This window comes from Danio rerio, chromosome 14, assembly GCF_049306965.1.
Source record: "Danio rerio strain Tuebingen ecotype United States chromosome 14, GRCz12tu, whole genome shotgun sequence".
Classification (NCBI taxonomy): domain Eukaryota; kingdom Metazoa; phylum Chordata; class Actinopteri; order Cypriniformes; family Danionidae; genus Danio; species Danio rerio.
Window position 1 is genome coordinate 30745001 of NC_133189.1, and position 17318 is coordinate 30762318.

Genomic DNA, 17318 nt, shown 5'->3' on the forward strand with positions numbered 1-17318 from the left:
AAGCATTATTCACTGGTGGTGATACTCGTACCTTTACAAAGCTCATGCGGATGGTGCACATCTTGGTGAGCTCATAGACGGCCTCAAAGCCATGGTTGACAGACTGAGCGAGAAGCTGAGCAAATTCTTGGTTGTTGAAGATCTTGAGGCTGCAGCCGCTGGGGATTTTGCAGACAGTCGTGGGGTGAAAGCCATGATGGTAGTTGCAGTTTCGACTCTGGACAAAAATGCTGGTATCACTCAAACACTCTGCATACACCTCTCCTCCAACATAGTACAGGTGGACACCTGAGGGACAGACAGAGCATACAAGAGGTCACTGTAAATCCAACATCATGGCCAGAAAAACGTTTTAGCTCAAACATCAGCCTTTATATTCAAGATCAGAAAATATATATGTAGGCTAATCTGTGATCCAATGTAATTGTTATTCATAAAAATAAAAAAAAAATCCAACAATGTCTCTACTGTACTCACATTTTAAACACATAATAAACACATTTGCTTTGAGAACATTTTAGCTGTGGAAATTAAGGATTATTTTTATTACAAATTTAACACCATCATGTTTTTTGTTATTCAACCATGACATTTATCATAAATCATCTGTAAGTCCACAGAAAATAATATTCGCTTGCTTCTAAAGGGCCATTCAAAAGAAAATGAAAACTATATAAATTTAATAACTACTCTATTCTATAGATTTACAGCATGTAAGATCATTATCACTGAAATCTCAGTGCTTTGTTTGAGCTTTTGAATAAAAGACATTGACAGCCAATCACAATACACTCAGCCATAAAGAAAACCACCTTAGAGGATGCCATTCAAGGTCACTTTCTGACAAACAATTCAAGCAGTGTTTATTTATATACAATTATATACACAATTATAACTGGATTAGCAACTAAGTTCACAATTATAACAAGGATACAGTTGGATTAGCTTATGGTTTTCTTTTGATTAACTTTTCTGCCATTCTGTTATCTGCATTTAACATTTTGATGTTACATTTATTTTGATTTAGAAATCTCACTTTATTTCTATTAATTTGTCTAAATTCACTTAGTTGACAACAACATTTCTAATGATTGTTTAGCTCAAGATTTGAATTTTATATTTATAATTTATTTAAGATATTCAAATTATTATAATGAAGGATTTTTGCTTTTTGTTTACTAGGGCTGAGTGATAAATCAAAATTAAATTGCAAATGTGATGGATCAAAATTGCACTTGTCATGCACATCTTTTCAAGAAAGCACAGTTGTAGGATGACTAGTAAATGTCCTTTGAAGTCAGCTCTCATGCAGAAACTCCCAACGATCCGAAGCAAAGAACAAATCTAGGAAATCCTTATAAATTTGGACTATAAACAGAAGATTTATTTGCTTTCATTTATTCAGCATAACTAATAATCAAATGATCATGGAATCATCTCACATATCGATTATGAAGCGAATTAGGAGTAAGAATGTGTATATGCATGGTATTTTCACATGCAGCATCTATTACACAGTAGTGATGAAAGAAATTTCAAAGCTTTGAAGGAATAGAACCAATAGCTTTGCAAACTTATTTAATGTTTTAAAGCATTTAAAAAAACAACAAATGTTAGGGACACTTGATGATCAAACCGTGTAAATGCAACCAAAACATGCATTAGAACAGACTTTTTTGCTAACTTTAAACTGAAAGTAGAACCTATAAATGCACTTTTCTAATATCATAAAATATTAAGTGTGTGTATAATTTGTGTACTTTTATATATTTTTTCACTGAGGCCTCTGCTAAACAGATAAAAAAAAAGACTATTAACTATAATTATTCCTTTTCATTTTACAAATGTCTCGTTAAAACTTCAAACTCGCAAAAATGACACGAGATTAATTAAAAACTAGAAACATTGATTTGCCACTGGAAGGCAATCTGAGGGAACCCGATGCTTTATGTAGATTTGCAGATTTGGTATATAGATCGCCCCTAAGCAGAGAGCCATTACATTTTTTAAAACGCTTATAAACAGTTATGATTTAACAAAGCCACATTTACTAAGATCATGTGATCTTGCCAATTTGATAAGCAATCCGAACCACTCAAAACAAAAGATTCATAAAGGTTTGAAGGCTTCATGAAGCAATACTTCGAAAGCAGCCATCGCTATTACACTGAGCTGTAGATCACAAAGAAGCTACGAAACCTCTGTTATCATCACAAAACAATGATCTCAATCAGTTTTGATCTCAACGGAACATTGCACAGCTTGTCAGTGAACGACTTTTTGTAAATAATGCTGCTCCATTTGAAAGCATGTGTAGTAGATTTACTAGATCTGGCTTTACTAACAAAACACACCTGAACAGGGCTCTAAATTGCAACTGGTTTGGTTGCATATGCGCCTGACACTTTATCTATACAACCTCAAAATATATTTGGGGGCATTTGTGAGAGTGCATAAAATTGATGACGTGCAACCAGTTTTCACTGCAAAATGTTCATGCAGACTGCATCTTTGCACCAAAAACGCCAAATGCTGTTCTTGGGAATGGTTTAAAACGCTTGACAAACCCTGCAATGTCTTCCTATTGGACCATTGCTCTAGAACATATTGCGAATGGATTGGTAAATATCAGTTGTCAATTGCTCAATTCAGATGACAAGGAGCTATGGCCGTGAAAATGTAAAGGTCTGTATGACAGAATGAAAATAACATAGAATTTGTTTCAGAAACCACCTAAAGTTACAAATAATGTCACATCTTATTAGTGTTCTTACACTACTGTTCTATTTACACTTTTCAAAAAGTGGATTAAAAACTTCCGGTGGGTTAAAGTCCGCAATGAAAATGACTAAATCCATTCTCCCTAAAGCAGGTGTATGCAAATGATGTATGCAAATAAATGAGTTATATGTTAATATCATCTGTGCAATATCAGACACCACAGTTAGGGCTGGTGGGAGAATGCAGATGTTTTTGGCTGGTACGCCTACATTTTTAAAGTTAAGAACACCTGTGCAACCAAGAAAAAAAGGTTAATTTCGAGCCCTGATGAAGATAGTCTTTAGTTAATCGCCCAGCACTAATGTTCACTACAACAAAAAGTCACTTTCCACTAGATTTCAATCCCAGAAATAAGTGAAAAAGCACAGTAGTGGTGCATAATAACTACACACATACCTTTGCCGATGTGGCGACGGGTGTTTTCAATAGTGGAGTTGCGATTGACATTAGAGAGCAGGCCCAGGCAGAAGCGATTTTTGTTGTTGGATGGATCGGTGAATCCATCAACCAGTACGCTGGTGGAGGAAGCGTGGTAAGCCTCTCCCACACGATTATTCAGCTCATAGTACACAATAGAGCACCAGTGACTGGGCTCCTGATACTCCACTGGCTGCACATCTGAAAGAGGAAAATAAAACAAGACCTTGAGCTGTAGCCATCTATTGTTTCAACTCGCGCAGACACTTCAGCACATCAGCTAGATAAACATTCTGAAGAGATTACAGGAGGATCCTGTGCCAAAGGCACTTTAAGATTACAGCAAGCAAATGGTGTTAGCGATACAGGTCGCCTGAGTCATGATGACTCTGATATTTAACTATAGATGTTGTTGGTGTGATTTTCTATATTAGACAGGACGAAGTTTCCAAGATTGTTTTATTACGCTGTCACAAAACAAAGGTGTATTTCCAATGTACCAGGCTGCTGCAATAAGTGCTTTTGAGAGGGAACTAGTCATTTGCTAATCCTCCCTGAAATGTAATGTATAGAAAGTAAACTATTTGTTCATAGCTGCTGGGTTTGGGTTGACAACATTTATTTCTTGATTAATTGATTCATTTTAATGTGCAAAAACTTCACTTAACATTGGCAGATCTCCTCCAATCCAACAAATTACAAATGAGTGCAAAGTCTGATAAGAAAAAGCCTCAGGTTTCAAACTCTGTCAACTTAAATAGTGAAATGCAAACAATAATTGTAGTTATAATGCACTTTAATATAGATTGACAACTTTCTGTTTCCACCTAATTTCAAGCTGCATTAACCGGCATCACATTTAAACTAAAATGACCATTCAACTAAAATGTATAAACTCCATTTTGAGCCCAATTTGACTCAACTATCCTGGGCCAAATAGTGGGTGCAACAAAAGCCTAAATTGTTTGGTTCATTATTGTAACTAAACTGCTTCTGATCCCAAATTGTAGAAATGGTTAATTACATAAAAAAAAAAAGAAAAAGTAAACCAAAACATGAAAAGGTTAAGAAATCAATTACTGCGAATTGAAATTCCCATTTGCGCAAGTAGTTCAAACTATTATCTAAAGCATCTTATATTTCATTGAAAAACATTTTCATTTTATCTTTAAAACTAACAATCACTGATTCTTTCCACAATCCGAAGGGGGCGCGGACACTCTCGCAGGGGGGCGCGAGTAGACTACAGGATGAGAGGAAAACATACTGAAAAAAAGTGCAAATTTGTGATCTGTGTTCGGATTCATCGTATCTATTCTCACTGCAAAAATAGACCATTATTCATGCAGTCATTATTTCATCAAAAATATATAATATACGTTTTAAAAGTTTAAATAATATATAAAATATACCAGGATTTGACTGACATGAAAAGTGACCAATCACAGTCGACCTTGTCTAGTTTTGCGTGAAACGCAAGGGCAGGACAAAGGCCTTTCTGTGTTGCAGTGGCGGAAAATAACAACTTAAAAGCAAATGTTTTATTGGAATAATGCTTTTAGGGTGTTTTTACTATAGCTCTACTTTAACATGAGAGTGGACTCGTGTACGTTAACCACTAAAACTGGATATGCGAGCTCTTGAAAACGCTTTTTCAAATTAACTGCAAATCCTCTCATAATCTCATCATCACGTGTGTGCGCTCAGACTATATACAAATCGCGATCTCTTAGAAGTAGAAGTTACTTCTATAATCTTTGCTCCTTAACTAAACTTAGTCAAAAACTATCAAGTATTTAAAATTAGATCGATGCATGACAATGCTAACGGATTAATTCGGCTAAATTGTGAAGTGAAACTTAGCCTACCAGAATTTTAGCAAAGGTGGAACTTTATTTCTTTACGACAAAATAATTATGCAAGAAATGTTTCTGGATGAGGTATTTATGTGATTTATACATAATAGCGGTATTCTGTCTTAAAGCATCACTATTGTACAGGCATTACAGGTCAAAGCAATCAGTTACATATATCAAAATAAACAACATTAAAACACTGCTTTGAGAAATGTAGTGTCGTCATATTGCCAATACCTCCAGTGAAATGAAGTCATTTGTTTAATTATCTTACTACTGACAGTGTTTTTGTCTTTTTTGTAAAATTATTTTAGTTTAAGATCAAATGTAAAATAAAATATTGTAAAGACAACAATGAGCAAATAAGAAAAACAGTGTAAAATATGTAAATAAAACCCCAAATTTAAATATTTTCATCATTTACTTTAATTAAACATTTCAAAGCTTGAAAGTATAGTTTAAAATGGACAAAAAGTGTCTCTATGGCCTTAAAAGTATGTGGTAGTTTTGCCAGTGCAATTGAAAATAATTTTTATTGTCACGAAAGGAAAAATCGACTATGCTTTGTTTGTGAAAAAAATGCAGCCTTGTGATTTAAGCAATTAAACCATTTAAATAATTTTATACTTAAAATTCCCATAATGAAAATCAGATTTTTTTCCAAAAGTAATTAACTAGTACTCAGAGTAATGTTTTAAGAGTAATTTGTAAAATAGTATTATTATTTACTAAAACTTGTATTATTTCAGCAGTGTAATTGTATTATAACTTGAGTACAAGCATACTGTTCACACAACACACACACACGCACCCGCACACACACACACTAAAGCCCTCGCAATATGCGTTTAGCCGGGAGAGCTTGCGATGAGCGGAGCAAAAATAAATAAATAAATAAAAAATAAAAAAATTTAAAAAAGGAAAAAAAGAAGCACTTTTCCGACAGTCCCTTACTGAGAGCTCAGCTCCGCGCGAGCTCTCTCGCAAATAAACGCATATTGCAAGCGCTTAAAGGGAACAGTGGTCGTAATGTCAAGCGAAGGAAAAAAAAAAAACGAAAAAGACAGCTGTGAAACATAACCAGCTTTGTCTTTTTGTAGGAAACACACTTTACATCTTTTTAGGGTAAGATTTTTGAGTTATTGCCGCTATAACTGAATGTGTCTGGAATATCGAAAACAAAACCAACTTAACCGCGCTCATTTCTGGCGCCCCACTGGATGTACAGTGTTTGCCTACACTGCCTATGCCACGAGCTGGCCCCGAGTTGGCTCCTGAGTGTTGTAAATACGGGCGCTCACCTCCCTCTCAACAGAGCGTGTAGGTGATAAATGACATCAGTACATAATAACCGGTTATGATTATTACTAAACCGATACTGAATTGTCTGCGTCTGCATCGTGGTGCACCGAAAAAACTATCAATTTTGACTGTCCTATTCAATACATTGCGTGTCAGTCTTATTTTATTATATTATTAATTATATATGTATAATTTTAACTAATAATTTAATAAATTTTTTTTGTATTTTGGGGGAATCACTTGGATCACTTTTGAATGGGTTGTTCGTTAAAAGTTTCTTACCCCCTCTGGGCATGTTCTGAGGAGCCAGGCTGCTACCAGTCTCCATGGACTGAGAACCGTCTTGCCCCATCTGTTCATCTGGAGGCATGTAGGCAGGAGGAGGAGTATCAGCTGGTAAAAAGACATCACAGAGAAAAAGAGAGAGAAAATGAGTCAGATGATCAGGTCTGCTGCAAACAAATGGGCTTCCACTGCAATCCCCTGGAGCCTTCTTTCTGATGATTCTTTACAGGAAGCTGCTTCACATCTTATGGAAACCTTTTAGTGTCAGATTTCACAACTCCTTTACATGAAATGCCCACCTCAGTACAGTCATACAGATAAAGATAATGAAGATCTGAATGCAAATGACAAAAACTATTAAAACAAGGACCTTATTGATTGTGGTATCATCTGCCAAAGTGTGAATTAGACATAGCACAGATGTTTGATATTTGGATAAACATATGAAGTACTTTGACTCCAAGAAGTTCTCCTATAAACAGCTACTAAATGTCCCACAGAACAGCAAATTATATTAGAATTTATAGCTAATAAAATAAAGCAGGTTAAAAAATGCTTTTGGCAAAAATTCCTAGAAGAAAAATATAAAAGGGTTTGTTAAATTAATCTTACTACTTCCAGACAAATTCAATAAAGGCAAATAAAAAAAGAAAAAAGATCAGCCATATTGCTTATCTGGTCTGGTCTTTTCCCCATGGGTCAAAATTATACTGTTTTGCCTTGGAACTTTGCTTTAGAAAAACTAATAAATCATTATCACTAAATTACACATAAAAAACACAATAATATAAAACAATCCACTTATGAAGTCATGCAAAGCAGCTTCCGGGTCCAAGCGCTCTATCAAACTGTGCGGGGAGCCTCAAAAAATGGTACCAATAAACATTTACAAAGCGATGTCATACTTTCAAAAATAATAAATGCAATATATACACATCCATGCCTTATATAAAATGGCCATAAAGCTATTACTTTTTAACGAATTGCTGAAATTTTGGTAAAGCAGCAAGTCAAGAGACTGTTGTATATACTGATTTTAGAAATTTTCTTTAAATTGTAATATAACAAAAAAGTGATCAAACTACATACAATATTTTCTCAATTTAAAGGAGTAGCAGATTGGACCTAAAAACAATATTCCATGTCACGACTTAAGCGAATAGTAACAGTAAAACTTTTAAATTTAATTCAAACACAAAATTGAAAAGTATAATACAAATTAATGTTCTATTTCAATATTGCTGTAGTTTAATAATAGCATTTTAAATTCTGTTATGTTTTGTAATTTTCCAATGTCAATTATATATTTTTTATCATTTAAGTCTGTTATAATTAACATTTCTTTTATACTTCATTTAGTTAATTTAGTTTTAAGTTAACCAAATTGATGTAAAACATGTTTCTGCAAATAACAATGAATAAAAAGTAGCATTTCAACTTTTGAGCAGTATTGTTGATGCTGTTGAAAGCATCTGTGATTAATAGTAAGATTCACAAAAAGTTACTTACAATGCAACTGTCGAATAACTTATGTCAAAAATTGTATTAAATCTAGCCCTTTCTATGAATAAAACCAGCTTTAGTTCAAACCCACAGTGCTATAAAACATTTGCTGTCCTTCTGCCTGAGCGCACCCTGCCTACAGATGCAGGCATCAGCAAATCACTGATACAGAACAGAGGGACTGCAGTCCGGTGCCAAGTAATGGGCACACAGCAGAAGTCACTGGGCTTTGGTGTGCTGCTTAGCTAGCATTTCCATTGTTTACGGACAGCAATCAACATTGCAAAACTGACAGTTATATCACAGGTTTATCATTCAGCATCATGCATCTTTTAATGATCGCAACAAGAAAATCTCATCAGTTTGCCATAGAGGTTCACTGATCGGCAAATTAGCCAGAAATTAGAATGGAAATTTTTTTCCCAAACTGTTCTAGGTATGGCACAATAACCGGTTTCAAGGTTTCATTAAGACGACAACAAAGTTTGTTTGAGCCCGGGTTATCCATGGCTCATTATTATATGCATATAGTATTTCCATGTAATGTCTCGGCTTTGTATTTAAAAAAACATGGCGGTTCCTTTGTTTTCATTCTGTCTAGTTCCACAAGCTCGTAACGCATCTCTAACCAATCAGCGTTCAACTGCACGTGTAGCTCCACCTTTTGGTACCCTTTCTAAAGGGTGCCAAAAAAGTAGTACGGCATGCTTTTTGACAGTGGAAACGGCCATAAAAGCGTAGCAAACTGAACACCATAATTTCTGCTGTACTATAAGTGGTGCCTACAAGGAGAGGGTGAATTTTTATTTAATCCATCTACTATTTTGTAGAAGTATGTTTAGCATAGCATGACTTAAGGTAAATGTTTAAGACCTTACTTTATACATCTACCTAAACACAAAATATATAAACATCAGAGCATCTCTAGTCTGCCACAAGCACAAATATCCCAAAAGATCCATCAGTACCGAGTGTTGTTGTGTGTACCTGGTAGCTGGAAGGGGCTGGATGGCCCAGAGCTTGCAGGAGAGTTGGGGTATGTGCCACTGCTGGCGGGAGATGGAGGGTAGGGTGAGTTTGGAGAGATGGGGAAGGAGCTTCCTCCGCTGTGCTGCTGGAAGGACTCTGGGAAGGTGGCGTTGAGAGGCATATGAGGCTCGTTGTGACTCAAGTTGCGAAACTGCACCAGGAGACTGTGTTGAGGGTTGAACTCACTGTGTCGTGGCACCAGAACCGGAGGAAGTACTGAGAAAAAAAATTACAATGTTTGAAATGGATCATTCTGACATGCTGATTTAAATATTAATGGTGAAAAAGTATCCAGCATCCTTGACATCTTCACGATGATTGGCTGCCTCTGGCTCCAAGGTAATAGCAAAGGCACAACAGATCAGTTTTCTAGCTTCAACAGAAATGTGTTTTCTCTCCTGAGTGACATGCGATATCTGCCCTTGAAAAGCTCAATACAGTGTACATCTCAATCTAAGCTGAGGGCAACAGAGGTTACAGAGATCATAAGGCCTCAAGAGGCAAAGGATATCTGATAGTCAACACGCTCTATACCACTGGATATGCGGAGGAAATAACAGGACACGTATCCTCACTGGGGACATAAGTGTTGTCCAATTATTTATTATTCTGATTGCTTGCAAAGGCAGCTTCTCAGAAAAACTGTTGACAGACAAATTTGACTGATAAGAATTTAATGACGTGCATTTGGTCTAAAGATTTTAATACTGTTCAGTGTTCATAACGGGGAAAAAAAACAGCCATACATACAGCAATATGATACTCGGGTAGAAAAAAAAAATGACAAAAACTTATCAAATGCCAGGGGGCAGAAGTAAAGTGACTGTGAACACATTTATGTTACGTAATGTACATTTATTCTAAATAGATAGTTTTTTCATACCATCTATAACGCTGGGCGGAAAAAATCCAGAAAATGAAAATATATGCAAATGAAAAAAATAAATAAATATATATAATATATATATATATATATATATATATATATATATATATATATATATATATATATATATATATATATATATATATATATATATATGTATATATATATATATATATATATATGTATATGTATATATATATTCATTTTTGCAATACAAAATATTACCTTTTTATTTTTTTCGGGTAGCTATACTTAAAGCAAACCCAGATCAAACTAGTGTAACTCTCAGGCCAAGGACAAAAAATAAAAAAAAATAAAAGAGATGATGCGCAGATGTGCATGACTGTCCTCTTTGTGTGGTTCTTACTACCCAATAGAGTGAGAGCACACCCTTGTTCTGCCCAATCAGCATTACTCAACCTTATATGTGTGTAACGCCCACAATAAAAAAACAAACAAACAAACAAACAAACAAACAGGAGAGCATGGAGGAGTAGTGATGGCCTCTCCTGAAGCAGGGGTGTGACATAAAATGATAGATTTCTTTTGAGTTTAAAATAAGTTTAGTACAGATTAGGGATGCTCAAAATAATCGATTAACCGTGAACCGAAAGGGTGCATTTGTAACCGATAGATGGTAAAAGTTAAACAATTGAAAAATATTATTTTATATATTTTTAGTGTTCGGCTGCATAAGGGGCCGATCGAATGTCATTCGTGTATAGCCTACTATTTCAACTACCTGACCCGCATGGTCTTTGTTTTATCAATAAACACATCATAAATAAATCAAGAAAAGTTGCACACAAATTACCACCTGTCAATCACTTTTTCCAAGGGATGTTGGTCGATAAAAAGGTGCACAATCAACAGTATCTGAGGTTTTCACTAAAATTACTAAGAACAAGTGTGAAAGTGAAAGACTGAAGCAGTGTACTGATGCTGTGACACGTTACCTGATAGATTCAAAAGACCGAAGAGTTGTTAGAAAGAGACCAGATTAATTAAATATCACATTTACCAACTATAGTGAGACATGATCCAGCGGTACATCCTTGATTATATTTATAAAAATTATCCATTTATTTCAGTTTGCAAGTAATTTTTTTACATGATGTCTCACCTGCGCCATCATAATCATTCTATTACATGGAAGGGGGGTGCAATTGTTTTGACAAGAGACCGAAATAAAGCAGCTTTATTTTTATGATTTGTGTCATTGTTTCAGATAGCACACCTAACATAGTAGGCTACCTAATATGGTAAATAAGATATCATAAATAAATATATTAAATATATAAATATTTAACAAATATGTATATAATCACAAAATAAGAATTTTCACTACAAAAACAGTCATTTAAATCACAAAAAAAAAGAAAGAAAAAAGAATTCATAAAAAACAAGGGGGTCTGATGTATTGCCTATATTGACAAGAGGGTGCACTCTAGGCTTAGGCGGTATTACGGTATTATGGTATACCGCGGGATCTAAAAATAGCAACGTGTCAGTTTCAAAACCATTATACCGTCATAAAATATTTAATATCCTTTATTTAATGCCTACAAAAACGTATGCGTGATTGTCAGAAAAAGGGAGGAAGGGGGAGAGGTGAGGTGACGAGTCGCGCTCCAAAGTGACCTGCAGTTTGGCAGTATTTCCATTTTCGACTGGATGAGAAGGGAGACGTGGTAAATATGAACTAGAGGTCTGCATTAGAGCTAAAATTCTTAGCCCGAACCTGGCGGGACCCGAAAAAATCCAAATCCCTGCAAAGGTGAAACAAATGTTGACGGAGAAGTTAAAAAAGCCAAGTCACTAGCTCAGAAGAAACGGTCATTCTAGCCACCCAGGTATTTCGGCGGTCGCTCATACACTGCGTATTACGGTTTTGATTTGATTTCTTAAGCAAGACTTCTTTCATTGGTGTGTTAGCCAGTTTAATGGCTAAGGGTATGTAGCTAAGTTAGGCCTATTTAGAGTGCTGAGATGTTACGATTTATAGTGGACTTATTTTCTTTGTTCCAACTTCCAAGTGGCCTATAGTCTACGTTTGTTAAGAATAAATTGGTAAAACATATAAAGGACTCATTCTTGCAAAAAATGCAATAGAGCTGTGTGCATGAGTACATTTGGAAAATGTCGGGCTGTAAATGGGTTTGGGCTTTAAAAAGCTGTCAATCAAAATGTACCTGTCGGACTCGGGCCCTATCGGGCCTAAATTTTACGGCACGATTACAGCTCTCTGCATTCCCGCTGCTGTACCGTGGGAGCCGACCAGATTTCTTACGGTGTGGGAGTAAATTTCCGAATAAATCGTGGAAGCGGTGTGTGTGTGAGTGTGTGTGTGTGAGAGAGAGAGAGAGAGAGAGAGAGAGAGAGAGAGAGAGGTGCTGTGTGTCGCTTGGCGCGCTCTCTATGTGTGTGTGTCTGCATTTGAATGAGGAGTGTCCCGCTTAGAAGAATACAAAAAAGACAAACAGGTGACCACGAGCCTAAGGTCGCATATAAGGTATTCAGTCTCTGAATGGTTTAGGCTCAAGCCAACAGTTTGGTGACGCTGTCTGAGCCTTATGTCATAATTTTTATATTACGCACGGTAATACTGGATACCGGGGTAAAATATGGAGGCAGTTTGACGGTATCAAAATTTGGATACCGCCCAAGCCTAGTGCTCTCATTTATTCTGTGCACGATATGTCAGCGTTATTCGTAATGTGATAAAACATCAGAAGAAATGTCATGAGTAGTAATTTGAACATATCAGTGAAACCTACCTGGACTTTCAACTCGTTTGTAGTGATATGGGTTGATGCACACTTCTTTCTGTTTGGAGCCGAATGGATACTCGCAAACCTCGAGCGGTTTGAGCTCATGGTGGGACTGCAGGTCAGGCCAGCGCCACACGCGGCAGTAGATGACGTGTGGGAGGCCCTTCCTGTGGGACACCTGCAGCCGCCCGTCCAGCGACCTGGGAATGGTAACACATTTGCTGGGCTGCCCAGGACTACTAAGGGCCTTTTCCAAGTCTTCCATGGCACCCTTTTTCTTTTTCAGCTTCTTCACCAGGGCATCCACAGCTTTTTCCGCCCATTTTTCCTCCTCATCGCCCTGCTTCCAGCCCAGCAACCGCTTCACTGCCGGGCTGGTGAAGGAAAACAGACTAGACATGGAGGTCATAGTGCTGGGCTGCACCAGGAAGCCGAATCTGGAGCGTCCTCGGCCAGCAGTGTGCCAGGAAGATGATTATGTGTGTGTTTGTGTATGTCAGGGGGGAAGGGGGGAAGTGGACAGGCTTAGCCTTGCAGGACCAAGGACAGGAAGTGGAAAGCAGGACGCAGCTGCTGGTACTTGGGGCTCAGGAAGGCCTGCAGTGAAGCCGGGGGAGGAACTGGGTCACAACTACTGCGAGAATTAGCGTAAAGGGCAATTGAGGAATCAAGGCTGGAAACACACAACCAGGCAGTTAGGAGATTTTATAAACTAATCCATGCCAGATATTGGTTGTGGTCAGAGACTGACACCGGACTCAAAGTCCACCTGCAGATAAAAAAAAAAGAGAGAAATTGATTTCAGTTTGGAAATAAAACATGCATAATCTATTAATTATGAAAGCAAATTCAGGGAGTTGAATAGATTTTCCAATATTTTAATTCATTTTTAAAAATTCTGTGAGTGCGAATTAAAATATTAACCCTGAAATTTCACCAAATTTCCTTAAATTAACAAATTAATTTAATTCAATTTATGTTCATTTCTACAGCGCTTTTACAATGTAGATTGTGTTAAAGCAGCTTAACATAAAAGTTCTAGTAAATTGAAACTGTGTCAGTCCAGTTTTTAGAGTTGAAGTTCAGTTTAGTTCAGTGTAGTTTAAATTTCACAACTAAAAGTCCAAACACTGAAGAGCAAATCCATCGATGCACAACTCCACAAGTACCAAAACCAAGCAAGCCAGTGTAGAGAAACAAAACTTTACCAATAGATAAAAGAGAGAGAAACCAGGCTCAGTTGGGCACAACCATTTCTCCTCTGGCCAAACATTAAGGCTAAGGGTGATTAAAATGACCTAAATATATAAGAAAAAACAGGATATTCCTTCGTTTAACTCATTCCATGAAGATATACTAGTTTCCGTTGAATTACGAGGGTCCAGGAGAACCTAAATATACAAGTAAGCTTAGTTTCAAAGGTATTGTTTTTGTAAATTAACACAAAAATGCCATGGTCACTTTATTATTGTACAATTTCTAGCTTTGTCAGGCTGAAAATGTTTTATTGGGTTGAATTGCCTGAAATGTTTAGATTTTTATTTTTGTTCTGAAAAAGCAGTTGGAATTTATTTTTCTTATTTTAACTTATTATTCTATAAGCAAGTTTCAATGATTTTATTTATCATTATTATAAATGTGTAAAATATTTTGTACTGTACAATAGTATTAGAACATCTTTCTATCAGTATCCCTAACCCTTTAACTGACCTATCAAAAAAAAAAAATGCATTTACATTTTTTACTTCAACATGACATAATTTTTAACATATCAACCTCTACCACATGGTTAATATGTCGGTTTATGGTAAAAGTACCTAAATGAATACACTATGAAAAGGTGTAAGGAAAATATGAAGTGTAAGACCAATAACATATTTAAAAAAAAAAAATTTGAGTACTAAATAATCTTTTTTTTTTTTTTTTTTAAGTATGCCATAAAATATTTCAGATTCTCTTTTAATGTTTTTTTTTTTTTACAATAAAACCAACATCAAGTGCAGTAGTGCAACAGGATTATGTTTGTTTGATTTTTTGTAAAAAACAACATTGCTGTGTGTGTAAACCATTATTTAAAACAGTCATTCTTTAAACGGCTTTATTTAATATATTCAAAATATGGTCAACCATTAGGTAGAGCAGCAGTTTAAGGGTTAAAGAATATTGGATTTATTCAGGTAAAATTTGCCAAATTCAGTGGCATTGCCCCACATAATAAAATTATTTTTTTATTGGATTTACCATTCCGGCCATGTTTTTTTAAGATATAGGCTACATGCTTTTCCTTGTGCATTTAAACATGATTTAAAACATTTGAAAACTGAAAAAGTAAAAAATCATTATCAAAATCCAAAAAATTAATCTACAAGTATTTAGCAGTTCATAGTGATCTAAAACAATTGTGATTGTAACCAATTTGGGTAATACAATTGAACTACTTTCTCAAGAATTTAACCTTAACATACGTGCCCACAATGATAATTTAATATTTTTAGACAAGACAAAAAAAAGTGTCCAAAGGATGTGTGCAAAAAGCTACCTATTCAGTTATATAAAAACAACTCACAGACACAAACATCTGAAGTCCTGCAGATAACTGTTAGGATGCGCCCATCTGCCATGTGTTATGGTGAAGTACAACAGAGTCATTGTTTTGGATGTGTAAGCAACAGCCTCCCGCTGCCCCACCCTGGGATCTCCCTGGGCGAGAGCAAGTGGGAGTCGAGTACAGCTGCTGAAAAAAGTTGCAAGTGTAACCAGGATAGAAAGGATACAAGACCTCTAAAAGACACTTCCTGTAGCCACATCCCTTCCCCTTGACCTCTTCAGCTGCCAAACATCAGCACATTGGCTCTTTGGGACAAAATGTTACTATTCAAAGCACTTCCCACTCCCTGACCATTGCGATGTTCGTTCTGTCAAAACTACACAATGCAAAGTGAGAATAGAGGATCAGTAATTTTATGAAATGTGTGAATAAGAGCAACAGTTGATCTCTAAATAGCATATAGGAGAAATTCCAGCATTATGGATGTGACATTTGCAGTAAAAACTCAAATCATCAATTCATGGAGAAAGTACGTGTTAAAGGGTCACGAAACACCAATACACATTTTTTGAGCTGTTGACAGTCGTATACGTGTCCCACGTTGCTAAAAACAATATTAGGACACATATTTCACTAAAAAGTGGTAGAAAAATTGTTTGGACATCCGGGTCGTCAGTGTTGCTTTTATATATTGCTGCAGTGAAGGTTTTGTTTTCATTTTCCCTCTATAAGAGAGCAGCTGGACTCACGTGTGGATTACAGTGCACGTGATGCGCAACAGAAATACGTGTCTAAGAAATTTTTTCTACTCGAGAGGTTTCCTCATCTGGAAATAATGAAATCCGGATTCACTGCTTGTCTTCTATTAATAAAAAGACGTGGCTCCAGTTGGTGTTGATTTTCCTGTCTCTACCAATTTTGTAAGTGAGCGACCAGTGGTCTTTGTTTGTTTATTCAGATGGCAAAGTTAGTTTGTATCGTCAGCAGTACTCTTTCAGTGTTTAAAGACAGACCTTAGTCAAAGGATTTGCTAAAGGAAGTTACTAAAGTTTACAGTACATTAATATCACTAAAATATTATGGACTGAAAGATCCACTGTAATTGCTGCTCTCTAAATCTGAACACGTAAACACTACAAATCAAACTGTTTCAGTCGTATAGGATTTTTGCCGCATTTTATGACAGGAATAACACATGCGGCTTTCTGATGCTATACCGACCAAGTGCATCTAAGTTACAGAGAAATGCAGAAGTTTTTTCCCTCTCATTTGCCGTGCTGTAACAAACATTGCATGAAAAATACATGCTTTCAGCAATTCCTCGAATTAAATATTTAATTTGTCACAAGGGGCATAAATGAAATTCCTGAATGAAAGTTCCAAACTGCAGTTAAAGTCCACCATTTAATAATTCAAATAATTCAATTACTGATGTCCATGTAAACACAGTCAGTCTCTCCCTCCTGCGTCTGTGTGTTTGTTTTGTCTCTGTGAAAATCAGCAAGTGCCCAAACCGACACTCCCATTTTTATGCAAATGTTTATGCACCTTCCCTCTTTCCCTCCTCCAACACTCCCCCCTAAACAGAGCTGGACACGCCCACTTTCTTGACCTTTTTCCAAAGTAGAAGTGTGAAAACACCCTGCTGAAACAGGGGGGTTTCATGGCCCTTTAACATATTATTGAAACGTGTTTATATATTCCAAAACAACTAACCAGTGTTATGAGATCTAAAAAAATTTCACAGACTGATATTTTTCTGATTTTAAATAAGAATAACCATGTGTTACGGATCTGACCAAAAAAGTTTGCATGTTTACAGTCTACAACAAACTTTTAATGTGAATATTGATTTATATATCGAATATTATGTGAATTAAACTGCACAACCCAAAGGAAAAAATGCTAATCATAGGGATAGGAGTTGGCTCCACATAAAG

At 36.1% G+C, this 17318-nt stretch overlaps 1 protein-coding gene across 3 annotated transcripts in view; it reads right to left on the reverse strand.

The window, feature by feature from the left end:
* smad5 (SMAD family member 5) overlaps positions 1-17318 on the reverse strand; it is a 31004-nt gene that overhangs the window by 1564 nt on the left and 12122 nt on the right. For all 3 annotated transcript variants that reach the window (NM_001346309.1, NM_131368.3, XM_005173164.4), the window contains 5 exons: positions 12837-13599; positions 9132-9389; positions 6639-6749; positions 3178-3399; positions 32-288 (listed from right to left, as the gene is read on the reverse strand). In NM_001346309.1, the coding sequence (NP_001333238.1) occupies positions 32-288; positions 3178-3399; positions 6639-6749; positions 9132-9389; positions 12837-13239 (1251 nt within the window). In that variant the 5' untranslated portion in view covers positions 13240-13599. The remainder of the gene's footprint in view (positions 1-31; positions 289-3177; positions 3400-6638; positions 6750-9131; positions 9390-12836; positions 13600-17318) is intronic.